Source organism: Notothenia coriiceps, unplaced genomic scaffold (genome assembly GCF_000735185.1).
Source record: "Notothenia coriiceps isolate Sejong01 unplaced genomic scaffold, NC01 NC01_scaffold00003191, whole genome shotgun sequence".
NCBI classification, from domain to species: Eukaryota; Metazoa; Chordata; class Actinopteri; order Perciformes; family Nototheniidae; genus Notothenia; species Notothenia coriiceps.
In genome coordinates, this window is record NW_011335892.1 from 220,005 (window position 1) to 235,973 (window position 15,969).

At 42.5% G+C, this 15,969-nt stretch overlaps 2 protein-coding genes across 2 annotated transcripts; both read left to right on the forward strand.

Moving 5' to 3' along the window:
- The first annotated feature begins 2,904 nt into the window (after window positions 1–2,904).
- Window positions 2,905–5,028, forward strand: LOC104941134 (homeobox protein Hox-A2a). Its single transcript, XM_010766185.1, has 2 exons — window positions 2,905–3,395; window positions 3,987–5,028. The coding sequence occupies exons 1-2, from the start codon at window positions 3,032–3,034 to the stop codon at window positions 4,715–4,717; spliced, it is 1,095 nt and encodes a 364-aa protein (XP_010764487.1). The 5' UTR covers window positions 2,905–3,031; the 3' UTR covers window positions 4,718–5,028.
- Window positions 5,029–8,060: 3,032 nt separating this feature from the next.
- Window positions 8,061–10,517, forward strand: hoxa1a (homeobox A1a). The gene is made up of 2 exons (XM_010766192.1): window positions 8,061–9,098; window positions 9,496–10,517. The coding sequence occupies exons 1-2, from the start codon at window positions 8,495–8,497 to the stop codon at window positions 9,861–9,863; spliced, it is 972 nt and encodes a 323-aa protein (XP_010764494.1). The 5' UTR covers window positions 8,061–8,494; the 3' UTR covers window positions 9,864–10,517.
- Window positions 10,518–15,969: the final 5,452 nt, after the last annotated feature.

A 15,969-nucleotide genomic window follows, 5' to 3' on the forward strand; every position in this document is an offset into this window, starting at 1 on the left:
GAAAAGGAATTGGCCTCAGATTAAGTCAAATATTGAATAAAATATACTCCCTTTTTTCTATCCCTTTATATTCGACGTGAAGAAAACTCTCGGTGGCCTTCTCCCCTCCTCTCATGCGCGTGGGCACATCCATAATAATAAAAATGTCACCCCGGCCCTTCTGGAGATTCTGCAAGAAGACAACAAGCTAAATGAGAAATCGTTTGAAAAATAATTTCCTGATGTGTTCAGTCACTCAAATTCGGTCAGAGAGGATACAGACTGAAGTAGAAATCGTAAGGGGGATTATTTGTCTCATAATATTACAGATTTACAGATGCCAGTGTCAAAGCCAGTTCAAAACGAAAAACCTCAGTGGTGTCGATACAAAGCACATTATCATGAAAAGCTTAAGCACGACAGTGATTTCATCTGTGTGCGTTTTTTGATAAAATGAAGGGCCTGCATAAGAATTATTCTACATGTTTCAATTGTTTGCAGTAATTTCCTAAAGAAATGTAACACATTCACACATGGAGCTAAAATGCTTTTTGTATTTCTTTTCATGACAAAAATGCACAGATATTTATTCACATGTTTGTCTTATCAAATTACCAAAACCATTTTTGCACTATGGTATTTCTTTTTTAATATTTTTCCTTTGTGCAACTGCAGTATTATTTGTCGTAACTGATATTACACTTATAAGTAATTGTCAGCCCAATCTGATTAATATGAGAGGGCATGCACATTACTAACCCTGACATATGGTTAGCAGGGACACCTAGAACAATTGAACCATGTGTCTCAGTAAAAAAAAAAAAAGCTGATGCACTATCTGCATCCAACACAGACACGCTGCATACACGCACTCACAGCAAGCTACTGGTATGACCCATATGTGCCATAAACAGGTAGCACATAAATAACGTTTGAACTGAAACAGTACATTTGTATTTCTTCTTATGCATATCCATCCGTGGGAAAGTGGTCCTAAATCAATCCTGATGTAAAGACCAGTGGACAGGCTGGGGTCCACTAAATGCCGCCACCCACTCCTTTCCTTCACACAAAGCCTGTGCGTAATTCCAAAAAAGCCATCCATCTCTTCCCTAGCAACTCTGTCCTGCCCCTGGTCCGCTCAAAAACCTGCATGTCCTCTAGAACGACAAATGCACGTTTTTATGTGAATGCATTCACGATTTAAAGATAAAAGCCAGGTGGAGAAGCTGCTTCGCCATACTCACCGTTGGCGCATTACAGCCTCCTCAAAAAGGAAATGGTCACATCTTGTGCAGATGGATTCTTATGTATCTTCTAAAATACCCCTCCAGCGACAGCCCGGCTACAACTGCGAGCAGAAACTGGTTCTAATCTGAGTGGCCAGTGTTTCTCGCCGCTTCCTGGCTGCATTTGATCCGGGGGAGAGTTAGAAGCCTTAAATGTGTTGTGAGGGCACCGAGCTGTCAGACCTTTTGGCGAGTAAGATTGATCGCGCGCAGGCTTCCAGGACTCTTTGTTTGGTATATAAGCAACAAACTGAGAGAGGCCTACCACTTCTCCTCTTCCTCTTTCTTACTCTCCAAACCATTTTTTGGAAATGAAAATACAACATGTACTGCTTGACGAAAAACATCCCAAATGTGGCTTTCTAGGACTCTGGAAGGGTTATAAAACCACACACTGCAGGAAAGTGCCGTTCAATAAGAATATACCATTTACATAATAACGCTGCAAATGGTCGATTGTAAATGTAACGGTGTTTGCTTCATTGCATTTTCAGGTAGAATTGATTTCTGGAAATACAGAGGGATGGTTTCCTCGGCATTATATCTCTTGTCCTCCCTGTAAACTCTGCTATGTGCTTTGAGGGTTTCTAATCTTAACAGTTACATGAAATTCTTCAAATTATTAACACAATATTTAAACAACAATGGCAGCTTTTGGTGATCGAAATATTAGAAAATTACCTATCATATTAGAAAAATGCTCCTTGTTTTTCTGGCCTCATGTCTGTGGGTTTGTGCACACACATGGATGGATGGGATGACCTCGTTTCAAAATCGAGCTTTGTTGAAATAAACGAAAAACGTATGTGCTTTTATATCATATCCAAAGTGTCCATATTAAAGTGTATAGTAAAACAATGTTTATGGGTACACATACATAAAATATGTGCGTGTGTAATTTCGTACACATTTCTGGACCCGATCTGTAAATGTTAAACAGCTGTTATGTGTACAAAATGGTCTGTACATGTCATATCCGTCACTATTAACTCAATGGATGGGCTTTTTATTGCAACACATGTCAATGGATGCACTTCATATTTCATTATTATGCATCTTTGAAAAATCCCATCTATTCTGGAGTCCACACTCACTGTGCAGACTGGATTGTTGGGGTTGGTTTCTGTCGAAAAGTCTCAATATCATTTTTTGGGGTATCTTTTTTACACATCTAAAGCCAGACTCTTGCCTTATTTGAATAGCTGGCGTGAAATGTGTGTGTGTGTCTGTGTGTCTGTGTGTGTGTGGTGTGGGGGCGTTCTAGACTGACATCCTCAAACAATACGAGAAAGAGGAGTGCACGAATCCGCGCACCCAGGCTGGGTTCCTTCCCTGTAATAGTGAGCGTCAGCCATTCTTAAAAAACACATTTTGTGGCTTAGTGGACTGGACTGGAAGGGCGAGAGGAGGATAAACTGAGCGGACAAAGATGTAAATAAAAACAGTCGTCCCCCAGCTGAGCGAGGCGTTCTTCATCAGAGTTTTTGGATCAATCAGGCAGACAGTGGCTCCTTTTGATTAAACCCCAAATTGTCATTGGGCAGAGGTAATCATGTGACAGGCAATTCGGTCCAATTTCAACCTTGTCTCCATGAATTCAATAGTTTAATAGTAGCTCGGTCCCCATACGGCCGTAATCAGTGATATAGAAAAAAACACCACCAGGAGATTTTTTTAAATGATTTTTTCTTTCTCGTCCTCATTGAGCCGCAACATTTATAAAAATACGCGTGCAAACTTTCCTCGGCTCTCAGGGAGCGGAGATGAATTACGAATTCGAGCGAGAGAGCGGTTTTATCAATAGTCAGCCGTCGCTTGCTGAGTGCCTGACATCTTTCCCCCCTGTCGCTGATTCATTTCAAAGTTCATCAATCAAGAGCTCGACGCTTTCACGCCCGACACTGATTCCTCCTCCCTTTGAGCAGACCATTCCCAGCCTGAATCCGGGCAGCCATCCGCGGCACGGCCGGCCCAGACACAGCCCTGACGGATGCAGCTCGCTGGCCACAGCCTCTCTACCCCCGGAGTACCCCTGGATGCGGGAGAAGAAAGCCTCCAAGCGGAATCACCTGCCGACTTCCACCGCGACCACCATCTCCAATGGACCTGTGTGTTTTTCCCCAAAAGGTGTGTATTTACAAACAGGGAACCTTCTCTGCAAATGTGTTGACTAGACTATTTTTTGCTAAATAAGAGCTCAGGCCTTTCCTTAATATCAAACAGGCTACATCCGTTTTGTTCTGGTAGATTTATGGTTACTGCTTTGCTGTGATTCTGTTTGAAGAAAAAAAAAAGTTTGGATAAAGTTTGGTGATGTAAGATGATTTATTCCCCTAGCCGTGGCAGTTTTGATGTGTGACAGTAATGAAGAGTGATGGAGTGCCGTTGCCGAGGAGGGCAGCTGGAGCATTCATTAGTATCCCACAGCAGCCTGGACCTCACTGCTTTTAGTGCACTGTGTTAGCTTCACACTCATGCTGGACATTATTGTTGTGTTTAAAACTGTCTGATTAGTATCTTTATGTTGTATTGATTTTTGGGATAAAAAGGTTTACAGGCTTGGGTCAGTAGCTCCAGCGGCCATTTTGCTGCAGCATGTTGTGAGCCTCTCTCTGGTGGTTTGGGAAAGCCATAATGTTAGATTCACGGGCAGCGGGGTTATGTAACTGTTGTGTCCTGCGTTTTTAATCCCATGCTACCGTAATGCTTATTTTCCAGACTCGCCTGAGATGGCGGAGAGCGGAGGGGGAGGAGGGGGCTCCCGGCGGCTGAGGACCGCGTACACCAACACACAGCTGCTGGAGCTGGAGAAGGAGTTCCACTTCAACAAGTATCTTTGCCGGCCGAGGAGAGTGGAAATAGCGGCCCTGCTGGACCTGACCGAGCGACAGGTCAAAGTCTGGTTCCAGAACCGGCGCATGAAGCACAAGCGACAGAACCAGAGCAAGGAGAACCACAACGGGGAGGCGAAAGGGCCGGGGGCCGAGGACGACCTCCACAGCGACGACGAGGAGGACGATGAGGGCCCCCTGTACGAGAGGAGCGGGGCCCTGCTGGAGAGAGATACCTGCTCCTTTCAGAATAACTCACTGAGCTCCATACAGCAGCTCCACAATGGCGAGTCCATGGGCTTTGCTGCTGCGCCGCTGAACAGCAATGACAAAAATCTGAAACATTTTCCCAACCCGTCACCCACTGTTCCGGGATGCATGTCAACAATGGGCCCAGGCTCGGCATCTGGCCCGGACAATGGCGACAGTCCCCCGGCCCTGGATGTTTCTATACACGACTTTCAACCTTTCTCCTCGGATTCCTGCCTACAGCTCTCCGATGCAGCTTCGCCGAGCCTGTCAGAGTCTCTGGACAGCTCCGTAGACATTTCTACCGACAGTTTCTTTTTTTTCTCGGAGTCCCTAACTACAATCGACCTGCAGCATCTGAACTATTAACTGAAATCAATCACACTAGCTTTCTTCCTTTCTCTCGGGACAATACATATCAGGCTGCGATGGTATTAACTCTGATGTTATTTGTATATTCGGCACATTTATTCTGTTGATATTTGACTTGACGATTAATACAAGGTAAGGATGAAATTAAATCACTGAAATGGCTCTACTCAAGACGTGACTTGTAATTACCATAACAAATTGATCTAATGGAATGGAAATTATGAGTGTATGTGAATAATTATACAATATTAGGCCTATGGATCCTGGTCATTTTATTTTTGTATAGCTTCCAATGTCTTGGATATTTTTGTTAGAATACAATTAACTTGCTACAATCCTTTCTCCTGGTGTTTTGAGTCGTTTTTTATATCTATTTCCAGACTGGGTGTTTTAGCTAGAATTATTCATGTTGAAAATATGCAAAATCAAAGAAGTAGGGCAAATATAGAGACGTTATGCAAATGTAACAACAGGTTGGCAATGAATATAAATAGCCTAGTCCGCATTGATTTCAGTAGTGAAGGCACACACATGATTGGAATTTACTTGTAAAGTTTACATTTCAACAAAACGGGAATTGCTTTAAATATGACTATAGTTTACTGAAATCATTTTTACAACATGTTTTTAAAGGCACAAAAACATATTTTATTAAAAACTTCAGAGATAAACTTTTTTTTAAATGTAGTAAAATAACTTTTAAAAATTGTAGTTTAGAAACTAACAATTAATAATGAGTTAAAAAGTGTAACTTGCTTTGCTGGAATTGTTTTTAGATGTTCTTAGATTTACACAGGTATCTTATTGGCACAAGCTTCCTACACCCTAATGCAGATTATTTTAATGTTCACCTTCACACTTCATACTTTGGAGAGTAAAAGCAAACACGTCTGCACGAATCCTAGCCTGACAGGGCTCTTAACATTGTGTGCGTGTTGCAGCGGAATAGCCAGGCCATGTTTGCCTTCAGGAGCTCATAAATCACTCCGTGGCATGAATGAGACGGACATTAAGGAGACCAATTGTGGCGTAATGTGCACAAATAAAACTCCACTTACATTTTCATACGGGACTCCCCAATTCGTGTGCTAAAAGGGGGCTGAGTCTCTGCATGCGTTTGGTAATAATTCATTTTTATAGCTTGTTTAAACACGGCCCTGGCTCGGGGACAGCGGCAGCCTGCAGTAGCAGGGTGTGAGGCTGCACTTTTCCCCGAGTGTTAAAGTAGCTCAAACTCAAAACAGACTACTTATGGATTAGAAGCAATTTATCAGACACAAATGAACTAAGCATAGATTCAGAGAGAGGTTCATTATGCAATGTCTGGATAACTTTATCAAGAGAGTTTGTTTTGGGGGCTTTTGCAACATTGTTGGAGGAGCAGTTATATTCGTTTAGGAAGTCTTGAAGTAGCCTAATATAGGGATTATGAATGATTTTGCTCTATTGTATTGCACTTGAGATGATTTATGGGAATCGGGTATTTGCTCATGCACAGTTTGAAATAGCGTAAACAGTTTTACGAGCAGCAAAAACAACCACCGGTTGCCACGCTGCCTCATGGATCGATTCAGAAACTCATCTGATCCGAGATTCAGAAACTCAATGGTTTAACTGCGGTTTATCGAATAATCTGGAAACCATAAGAAGCCAATCGAATGGTTTAATATTAGCCTACTGGGTAACTGTGAGTGTGTGCAATGTGAGTGTGTATTTAAGGAGGGGGGTTTTGAGGGTAAAGAAAAATGTGCGGGAGGGGGGCAGTTCCTCTGCAATCCAGCGCCCAGTGACCAACCACAGGGCCAGTATAACCAAATCATTCCGAGACAGCGCGCCCTTTCTGCTCACATGTGTTCACACAAAGAGCCAAGAAAGCTCCAAGGCCTGGCGAAGTTTCCACAGACAGGATCCCCTGCGCCCACTCACTCACTCTGTTGCAGAGGCAGCTGGGAAGAGGGGGAGAGAAGGGAGTCGGGGGGCATTTTTGACCCCACTGCGATTTTTTAACTAGTAGAACGTTTTGCAATAGCTGATAACTTTTGGTATCAATACTCAATTTTTGGTAAATGTTATCCTTGTTTACATCTACATTTTAAAGCAGTGGTTGAACAAGTATTAAGATACTTTACCCAAAAAGTAAGAGTAAAACTTAATTAACACTCCATGACAGAGTTAAGTTATATTTAACATAAAGAGCTATAAGCGCAAATCATTTAGCAGCAGAATACCAATTCATAGCCTACATGTATATGTCTATTATCTATCTATCTATCTATCTATCTATCTATCTATCTATCTATCTATCTATCTATCTATCTATCTATCTATCTATCTATCTATCTATCTATCTTTCCCTTTGCATGTATCAATGCATCCATCGTTGCATATCTGAAGACTGTCATGAATAAACCATAAGGATTGAAAACATTTAAAGTGTTTGACCACGTACAGCCATTAGGGGCGCTCTTCCCCCGATATGATCACCCTCCTCCCCTCCCTCCTCCCCTCCCATTTATTTTCCTTCCTCAGTGAGAGGTTGCCTCTGCACTCTGCTATACACAGCAGCTCTCCCACGCACACACATTTCCCCTGCTCAGCTCTGTCTATTTTTTTTTTCTTCCAGCGCAGCTTTTCGCCGCCATTAATTTCAGGCAATAAAGAAACAGCTTTATTTGATGAACTTAACGGGATAATCAGCCCACAGTCGCACCTCGGGCTATACATTATAATAGGTCCACGATGGGCTGCGCATTATCAGATAATTTGATCACTATACGTGCATAATGAATACACGTGGGAGTGAAATCAGAGAAGATAGCAGACCCTTTGACCCCGGGATAGGAACATTTAATACTAAATCATTTTAGCGTTTAATAGGTTTTCTTGTCGTTACACCTGTGACCTCCTAGCATTGCTAGCAAGTGCAGAAACCAGGCAAACATTTCCAACTCGACCTTGATGAGGAACAAAGTTTTGGGAAATCTCTCTTTGACAGGAGTTCTTTCACTGTGAACATATTTGCTGAGCAAATCCCTCACAGTGTTAAAGCGTGAAACACTTCGCATTGGAATGGGACATCGCCTGTGGCAGTGACACACACACACTCGTACACACTGAGCTATCCATCCAGGAGAGAATGACACCATAATACATAAGATCATGGCTGTTACGCACGAGAGGATACACACACGCACGGGGGCACATGCACGACAGCTCCCAAGCATACACACCAATAGGTCCAGGCACACACGCATGCACACTTTCCCCTCTATTACAAAAAATACCGTACCTGAGGTCAGGCTGCTAGGTCGTCCTCATGGGGAAGTTGCAGGGGGTGAACGTTAATCTTTCCTCGGGCAGGAGAGCACACAGCAGGGGGTAGAAGACGCTGTGTTTGCCGTTCCCCAGTCTTCATGCGACCCCGGTGCTGTCCGCCGCCGTCTGCCTCCCAGCTCATTGTTTGCTCGGCCAATACATTAGTGGCGACGCGCGTCACCTTGATCGACGAGCGCCTGGAATTTAAATAGCCACTCAAACACCAATCTGTCACCGGCTAAGGGGATAAGGACAAGTAGGCCTACCTCACTGGCTGACCTCGGTCCACGTGACAGCACCCGTTCACTGATATCGGCCCTCGCGCCCCCTCCTTCCCCTGATAGGAACAGAGTACTATAGGTAAAGGTTGGCACGGTCACTCAGGGTAAGTGGGGAGAGAGGATCAGAGGGTGTCTGTCGAGCGGACTGTCCCTCGCCCCCCGGTCGAACAATGCTACAATGAGCAGCTTCTTAGATTACTCGGTGATGAACGGTGAAGGTGGCTCGTGCTCTGTCAGGGCTTTCCACTCAGATCACGGGATTACAACTTTTCAGTCTTGCGCGGTAACTGTCAACAACTGCGGGACTGATGACCGCTTCATGGGGAGCAGGGCTTCCCCTGACGGCATTCCTCACCAGCCGGGGTCATACCAGTCTGCGAGCTCTCTGGGTCTCGCCTATGGAGCACATCCGGCCTGCAGCTCCAGCTATGGACCCCAAGGTTTCTGTGCTACGTATAACCATTACGCGCTCAATCAGGAAGTAGATTCCACAGCGGGATTCCCCCAGTGCAGTCCACTAATGTACTCGGGTAACATTTCCTCATCAATGGTCTCTCAGCATCGCCAAGGTTACAGTGCCGCCCCTCTGGGTCAGCTGCAGTATGCCCACGCTGCCTATGGCAGCGGGCACGAGCAAGCTGCCCCGTTTCCTGGGTGCTCAAATCCACTGTCACCACTGCATGCAGCCCACATGGATGCGTGCTGTTCGCCTCTGTCTGAGGGTGCATCTTCTGCTCAGACCTTCGACTGGATGAAAGTCAAGAGGAACCCACCAAAAACAGGTGGGTGCAAAGTGCCAATGGTACAAAGTGTTAACAAATATGTCTAATGAGCGTTCTGAGTTCAAATAGGTTTTATATTCAACAACTCGTGTTTGAATGGGCCACGTTTGTTATGTTGTTGTTAATTGAACGACAGAAGGCTGGGAATTCATATTTTTGTAATATATTAAATAACGTAGCAGATGTTATCTTTCAGTGTTATATTAGACAATGTATGTGTAATACAGCATGTTTCAAAGCAGCTAACATTAATGATCTGCTGCGTAAAAGCTGCTTTTTGCTGCGTAAAAGTTTAACCTAATCCAAACCCTGTTGTCCCCCATGTGTGTTGTGAGCAGTGAACATGTAAGGGAACCTTATACAATAAGTTCACAGTGATTTGTTTATCTGTCTGCAGGCCGGTCTGGGGAGTACGGTTACGGGGGTCAGCCGAACACGGTCCGGACCAACTTCACCACCAAGCAGCTGACGGAGCTGGAAAAGGAGTTTCACTTCAACAAGTACCTGACACGTGCGCGCCGCGTTGAAATCGCAGCAGCTCTGCAGCTGAATGAGACTCAGGTGAAGATCTGGTTCCAGAACCGGAGGATGAAGCAGAAGAAGAGGGAGAAAGAAGGGCTGCTTCCGGCCAAAGCTTCATCCTCAGACCCGGGACAGAGCATACAAGAGAAAATTGACGATGCAGCATCAGATAAATCTCTTTCAGCTCCATCTACTCCGTCTCCCACACCCTCCACTGTGTCTGATCCTTACTCGTCCAACTAAGAACTAACTGCCTCTTTAACTCTTTAGGCCACAGCCGGCCTGTATATCAAAACTCATAACCTGCATCAAAGCCAAAGTCCTGGTTAATGGATGTGTGGACATCTAGACTGAATTAATGCACTATTTAGGACTTTGGACAATAATATGGACTGTGTCTGAGTTAAATATTTGTTTTATATTGTGTTCGGAAGAACGATTACATTGCTGTTCAATCAACCATAGACCACTTTCTTTAACATTTTACGTAAAATACGCGTTGTGCCACTAATGTGACGGTGCAAGAACCCTACACCTGTTCCCGAGCAGTGCTGCAGAGTGTGACAATGTAAAGTTACACAGCTGCACCCACAAACAAATACCTCAAATGTGCCAAAGTTGTGCGTAATGGCCACGGCCTGTGATTGCACTGAATGTCGCCAATTAGCCATCACAATCAGCGAGGTGACCTCGTTTATTAATCGTTATAGAGTGCTTTGTTATAGTACCTCCTTAATCACTGTCCCCTCTGTGTTTAAGGCCTGCGTGTTTGTGTGTCACGACTGTCTGAATGTCTTTTGTGTGAGATTTGCATGATGCCTATTGCTTTCATGTATTAGCTGAGTTTTATCAGTTGGGGAACTGTTCATGTAAGGCCATATTTGTTCCAGGCTTTTATCTGTTATCTATTTAATCCAGTGGAGCACATACAAAGTGTTTGTCCAGAGAGACGTTTACGGGTCAATCATGTGTATTAAAGTGCGTTTACCTCTAAAAACACTATTCATATGTGTCATTGCTTAGGGGGAATCTTAAGAGAGACATAATTAGAGAGATTTCTGAGGATTTCAAAGTCAAGCTTCCATCTAAATCCGACTATCAGACCTTTATCTTAAGCTCTGCTGATAGGACATGAATTATGTGTCAATGTTTACTATCGCCTGAGAAGCTGCACGTGTCTGTTTTACGCACCGCAGAGTCCCTCAATGTATGCGGCCGTGCGCGCACTCATCCCTGGGGTAAAGAGTTATTGGCATAATAAAGGCATGTTTATCCACGGAGGAGATGAGAGCGCGGACATCAGCGTCATTTGTGATGACAACCTTATTGAGCCCTCGGCTTATTGAGGGGACAAAAAAGAAACTTCATCGATTAAAACATCGAGGTTAGGCTATTGACAAGGATTGTGCCCCTCTGGCCCTGTCAGCGTTAACCCCTCAGCTCCCCAAGTCACAAGGTGTCATCATCCCCACCTGATGACAAGAAGAACGGTGAAAACTTACAGCACTGCATGTCACACATCAGTTCCATAATTGTGCTTTGACAAAAGTTATTATTTGAGGCTTTGTTCCAATTCAACCGGATTTGATAATCTGCTATTTTAATAATAACGGGATGAGAGTGAATATTGTCTCTAAAATCAGCTTACATTATTAATACAATTTATTTAAAAACAAACAAACTAGTGTATCTTAATGGACTCTCAACAGTTTTATTTTACCTGCCCTTTTCAAAGTTGCCTATATCGTGTGACAATTTCCAAACAAAAAAAAGGGGGTTTTCCTGATTCTCTAGCTGTTTTAATTCCTGGTGTGCAAGCTGCGAGGCCATCACACCATAAAAGGGCAAAAAACGCCGAAATAGCCATGATTAATGAGCGACGTTCACCTTTACCTGCGATCCACCTGCAGGAGCTGCTTTCTCGTAGCTGTGGATACCTGCTGAGGCTGCTCAGTCTAATTCAGCAAAGAGAGTAAGTTATTTGGCCAACCTCTGTTGTATTAATCTTATCGAACTCTTTGTTGATATTGGTTATGAATTTCTATAAGGTGTTTTCTCAGTTGTTGCTCCTGTGACGAGGTTAGTTTGGTAACTTTAGACACCCTCATTTTGTTAGAGGAGTTGTTTCAGTATAAATAGTGAAGTTAGCACACAGACCTCCCTGTTTGTGTTTGTTAGGCCAATTTGGATAATCAGGTGAAACATTGTCATATATTTGAAAATGATAGAATACAACCCATGCTCTTTCTTTACAGCAAATACATTAAGATGTTCGTTTATTTTAAACAAAATGTAATGCGTTATATTTTTTAGGAGATTGTAAATATGTTAAGGCAAAATTAAAAGTGTTAATTTGCTCTTCCCTATTTTAATATCGTTTAAACATTTCTGCTTTTTTGCTAAATTATTTAGCACATTTGAAAAGTGTTAAAGGGTTATAAAAAAAGTGTCGAGGAAACGACCTGAATTAGATTGACACGGTTTCATAAAAATAATGTTACTCAAATACAATGGTATTTTTTTTAAACAAAGGGTATCGTTAGTTGTTGTTTTAATAGCGTATTGTTTCAACGCTCAATCTCGAACAATTAATTATTATCAAAATGCATATTATTTCACACAAACAGAAAATGTTCAACTAAAAGCTTCTGCACAATTTATTTCCACCTCATCTGAGTTTTCTCAACTATATTATCAAGTCATTTTATTTCCATTTAAGACCAACACAAATTGTATTTTTCATATATAATTCTATTTTAATCATAAGCCCAACATGCAACATATTTTCTTAGTATTTCCTTTGAGTCTAAACAACTGGTGTATTTTTATTTGTTGCTTGCAATCTCAAATGCGACAGGGACAACATTGCGTAGTTACTAATTTTCCTGCACCTTGTAAATAATGTTTTTTTTTTCTTGAGTCCAACACTTATTTAAGACGCTAAATGTATACAAATTAGAAGTTGTAATGAAATATGTCATTTTCTCATGACACATTTAAGACATAACATTTTTATGTATTATTGTATTTTCTATTGTAACCCCATAGTAAAAATGAAAGCCTGTGTTCGAGACTTCCCCAGACCTCTTAAAGGACCCTTGGGTGTCCCCGGACCCCATTTTTGGGAAGTTTAAGCTCCACGGTTTTCCCTTAGGCCCATGTGCGCTATGCAGGAGCCACACAGAGTGGATTAGAAACGCAGCTGATCCTCAAAAGAAAGCCTGGGGTCAACCTTCGGTCGCAGTTTGAGTTTGTTGTCATAGCACCACCCACACCTAAACAACAGTTTACAGACCACACTGGGCAAACAAGCTCCTCAACAACGTAGTCACAGTCCAGCTCCGACGGCCTATTTGACCGAAACACCCTCACACTCGCTTCTAAATGCTAAAAATGACCTCAGCGTTTCAAAGAAAGTCTATCAGGACGTCTTTACTGGCCCGACCGCCAGAATATGCCCCCGCGCGGCTGATGGTTCCCATTAGGGCCCTCGGATAAACACACGGACGATGACAGATGTTTGACGAAAACCATTAAGGCTTTGTGAAGGAGGAATATATGTTTAAAGCTTTTGACTTAAGGGGGTGACGCAGAAATTAGATGGAGGATTCATTTGCGCGTCCTTGATGGGCCTGAAATAGATGTGCGCCTTGAGCCAACTAAAATGTGTGCCATGGAAATGATTTGTTTAGAACATAAGAAAAAAAAGACTGGTCGAACAAGTAAGCTTTCATAATAACTATACAAACGGAAAGAAAGTTTAGGCTGCTGATTTGACCTGAAGGAAATAAGTAAATGCCTGTTTAAAATACATTCATCTGAGTTTTAGTTTAAATATCTCACTCAAGAGCTCGGGAAAAACACAATACATATTCTGAAGCTTTAGAAGAAAAACATACCAGTGACGTGTTTAGGATACTTTAAAAAAACGAGGTGTTGAAAGATATTTGAATTCAAATTTTTGTTTGTTTAATTAGTTTTTTTAATCAAATACCATTTCCGATTGCATACAAATAAATAAAAGCCACAAAACCCTAAATTAGAAACTTGTTTTAAATCTCAACTTGAGAGGAAAATTGTCTTTTTAAAACTATGTTTTTTATATGAATTATTTTAACATTCTTACATTTTTTGGGCAAATGGGACCTGAATTGAAAGTGGAAGATGTTGTTAATTTTCCAATCATCACAGGGAAATGTAGTCTTTTAATATTTGAAATGAAAACATATAAATTGATTTCCTTATATTCTCCTTTATCTTATCCACATCATTAAAAACTTAATGTGCATTTATTATATTACTAACTAATAATGTATAGTAACATTATAATAATATAATCTAAATTGTGAATTGTCACTTTTTTTGTAGGATGTCAAAAGCCTTTCAAAAGCATCAAAAGCTTTTAAATTAGCCTATGCACAATAGCTACAGCGTTTTGGCAATGACAATCCTCAGTCTCGCACTCCAATGCAACAAACAGCAAAAATAACATTCAACAAAAACATTGTGCAATAAAAATAAAAGCAGGAATAGAATATCTATTTATATTATTTTATTTATTTGTTTTACTTACATAATAAGCATTGTTTGTGGATTTATATCTTGTTCCAGAAATGTTAAGTAATGTTGCTCAAAATCTGAAGGCTGTGAAAAAGGGAGCTTCAGTCAGCAAAACTAAAGTGTCCTTCCTGTGGCATCACAGAACAACGTATCAGTAAATTAAAACTGAATTGAAGCAGTGACAGAACAAGAAGCTTATGATAATTTGATTGTTTTTTCCAGCATTATCGGTGGACATAAAGAAGATTTGTGAGACCCAAAGGGGAAGCATGCGAATTGACCACGAGACTCAAATGCCGCCACCTGAGTGTCAAGGTATTCATCCCAGTAACACACTTTCACACACACACAAATGATCACCTGTGATACTGTACTGTACTGAAGGTTATCAGAAACAAATATACACAAATATAGGTGCTTAAATACATTAAGGTCAGAGACAAGTACATGCATGGTACACACACACACACACACACACACACACACACACACACACACACACACACACACACACACACACACACACACACACAGGTGCAGACACTTGGAGAGAGGGAGAAATAGTGTTAGGGTTGGAGTGTCAAACCACCTCTGCCTCCAAATAATGTTTTTGTTGATGTCATTTTAATAATTGTATAGGATTTGTGTATGTGTGTTTGTGTTTGCGGAATACGATGGAAGAAATCCCCATGAAGTTCAGGGAGGTAAATCGAAGGGAAGGATTGGAGGAGGAAAAGCCAGTGGGAACAAGAAAAAGGAAATTCAAAAGGCTTTGTCATCACACCTAACTGATGAAGGCGTTTTAGGTTCAGGCTAATTTCTGTGTGGTAATGCAGACATCCTATGTGTCTCGGTCATAATGGAAAGTGCAGTGGTATGGACAAAAGTATACTGGCTGTGATCAGTCTGTGCTACGTAGATCTTATTTGTGGTTTGTTTATGGTCAGCTGCGGTACTATGCTACACAGATAATGGGCATGGTTAAAACCAAAAACAAGGCACAGTTTCTTTGTCCATTTGTTCACACAACAGTGCAGGCAGCCCAGAGAGACAGAGGCAGACAGACAGAAGTCACTCATCAGGTTAGTCGAGGTATTGGCACATCCAAGCTCATTGACCACTCCCCTGTTGTGATTGGCAGCCAAAATGAATTCCTCCATCGACAGATGTGCGTCTCCATGTGCCGATAAAGGGACAGAGCCGATAGAGGGATTGACAGTATGATGGAGGAAGAGAAGACAGGGAAGGAGAGGAGAGATAACATCATGTGGTCAGTTGTATGTGTTTGATGAAACAGTGTTGTGGTGTTTAGAGTGAGGAAAAGTGGAGATGAGATGAGGTTAGAGGCCGACTGTAGCGCTGTACGTCCACAGCAGAACTCACCTCAAAGACTTGTCTGCAGCTTTCTTTAGGCTCCTTTTGTATGGAGAAGCCGTCCTGCATTGTGGGGAGACTCTCAGTGAACAGAGAGCACAGCCGGGACGCTTTAGCAGGTCTGAGGCCCAGAGAAGGAATGGGGAGAAGGGCCGTGGTCTCGAGACAGAGGTCCATCCATCACACATGTCCTGACCTCGGCTTGACCCCAGCAGGGCAGCCAATGAGGCGCCCGCACCCCCTAAAGAAAGCCCCCCACCACACACCCATCAACACATCCACACATCAAACACATCACTCATCCAACACTCGACACCCACACACACTTACCTACTCACACCCACACCCACCCACCCCCACACACGCACGCACGCACGCACGCACGCACGCACGCACGCACGCACGCACGCACGCA

Excerpts from the sequence above, each read along its gene's own strand:
- hoxa1a (XM_010766192.1), top strand. The coding sequence starts at position 8,495 with ATGAGCAGCTTCTTAGATTACTCGGTGATGAACGGTGAAGGTGGCTCG. Across the intron at positions 9,099-9,495 it reads GAGGAACCCACCAAAAACAG|GCCGGTCTGGGGAGTACGGT; the intron begins GTGGGTGCAAAG and ends ATCTGTCTGCAG.
- LOC104941134 (XM_010766185.1), top strand. The coding sequence starts at position 3,032 with ATGAATTACGAATTCGAGCGAGAGAGCGGTTTTATCAATAGTCAGCCG. Across the intron at positions 3,396-3,986 it reads TGTGTGTTTTTCCCCAAAAG|ACTCGCCTGAGATGGCGGAG; the intron begins GTGTGTATTTAC and ends CTTATTTTCCAG.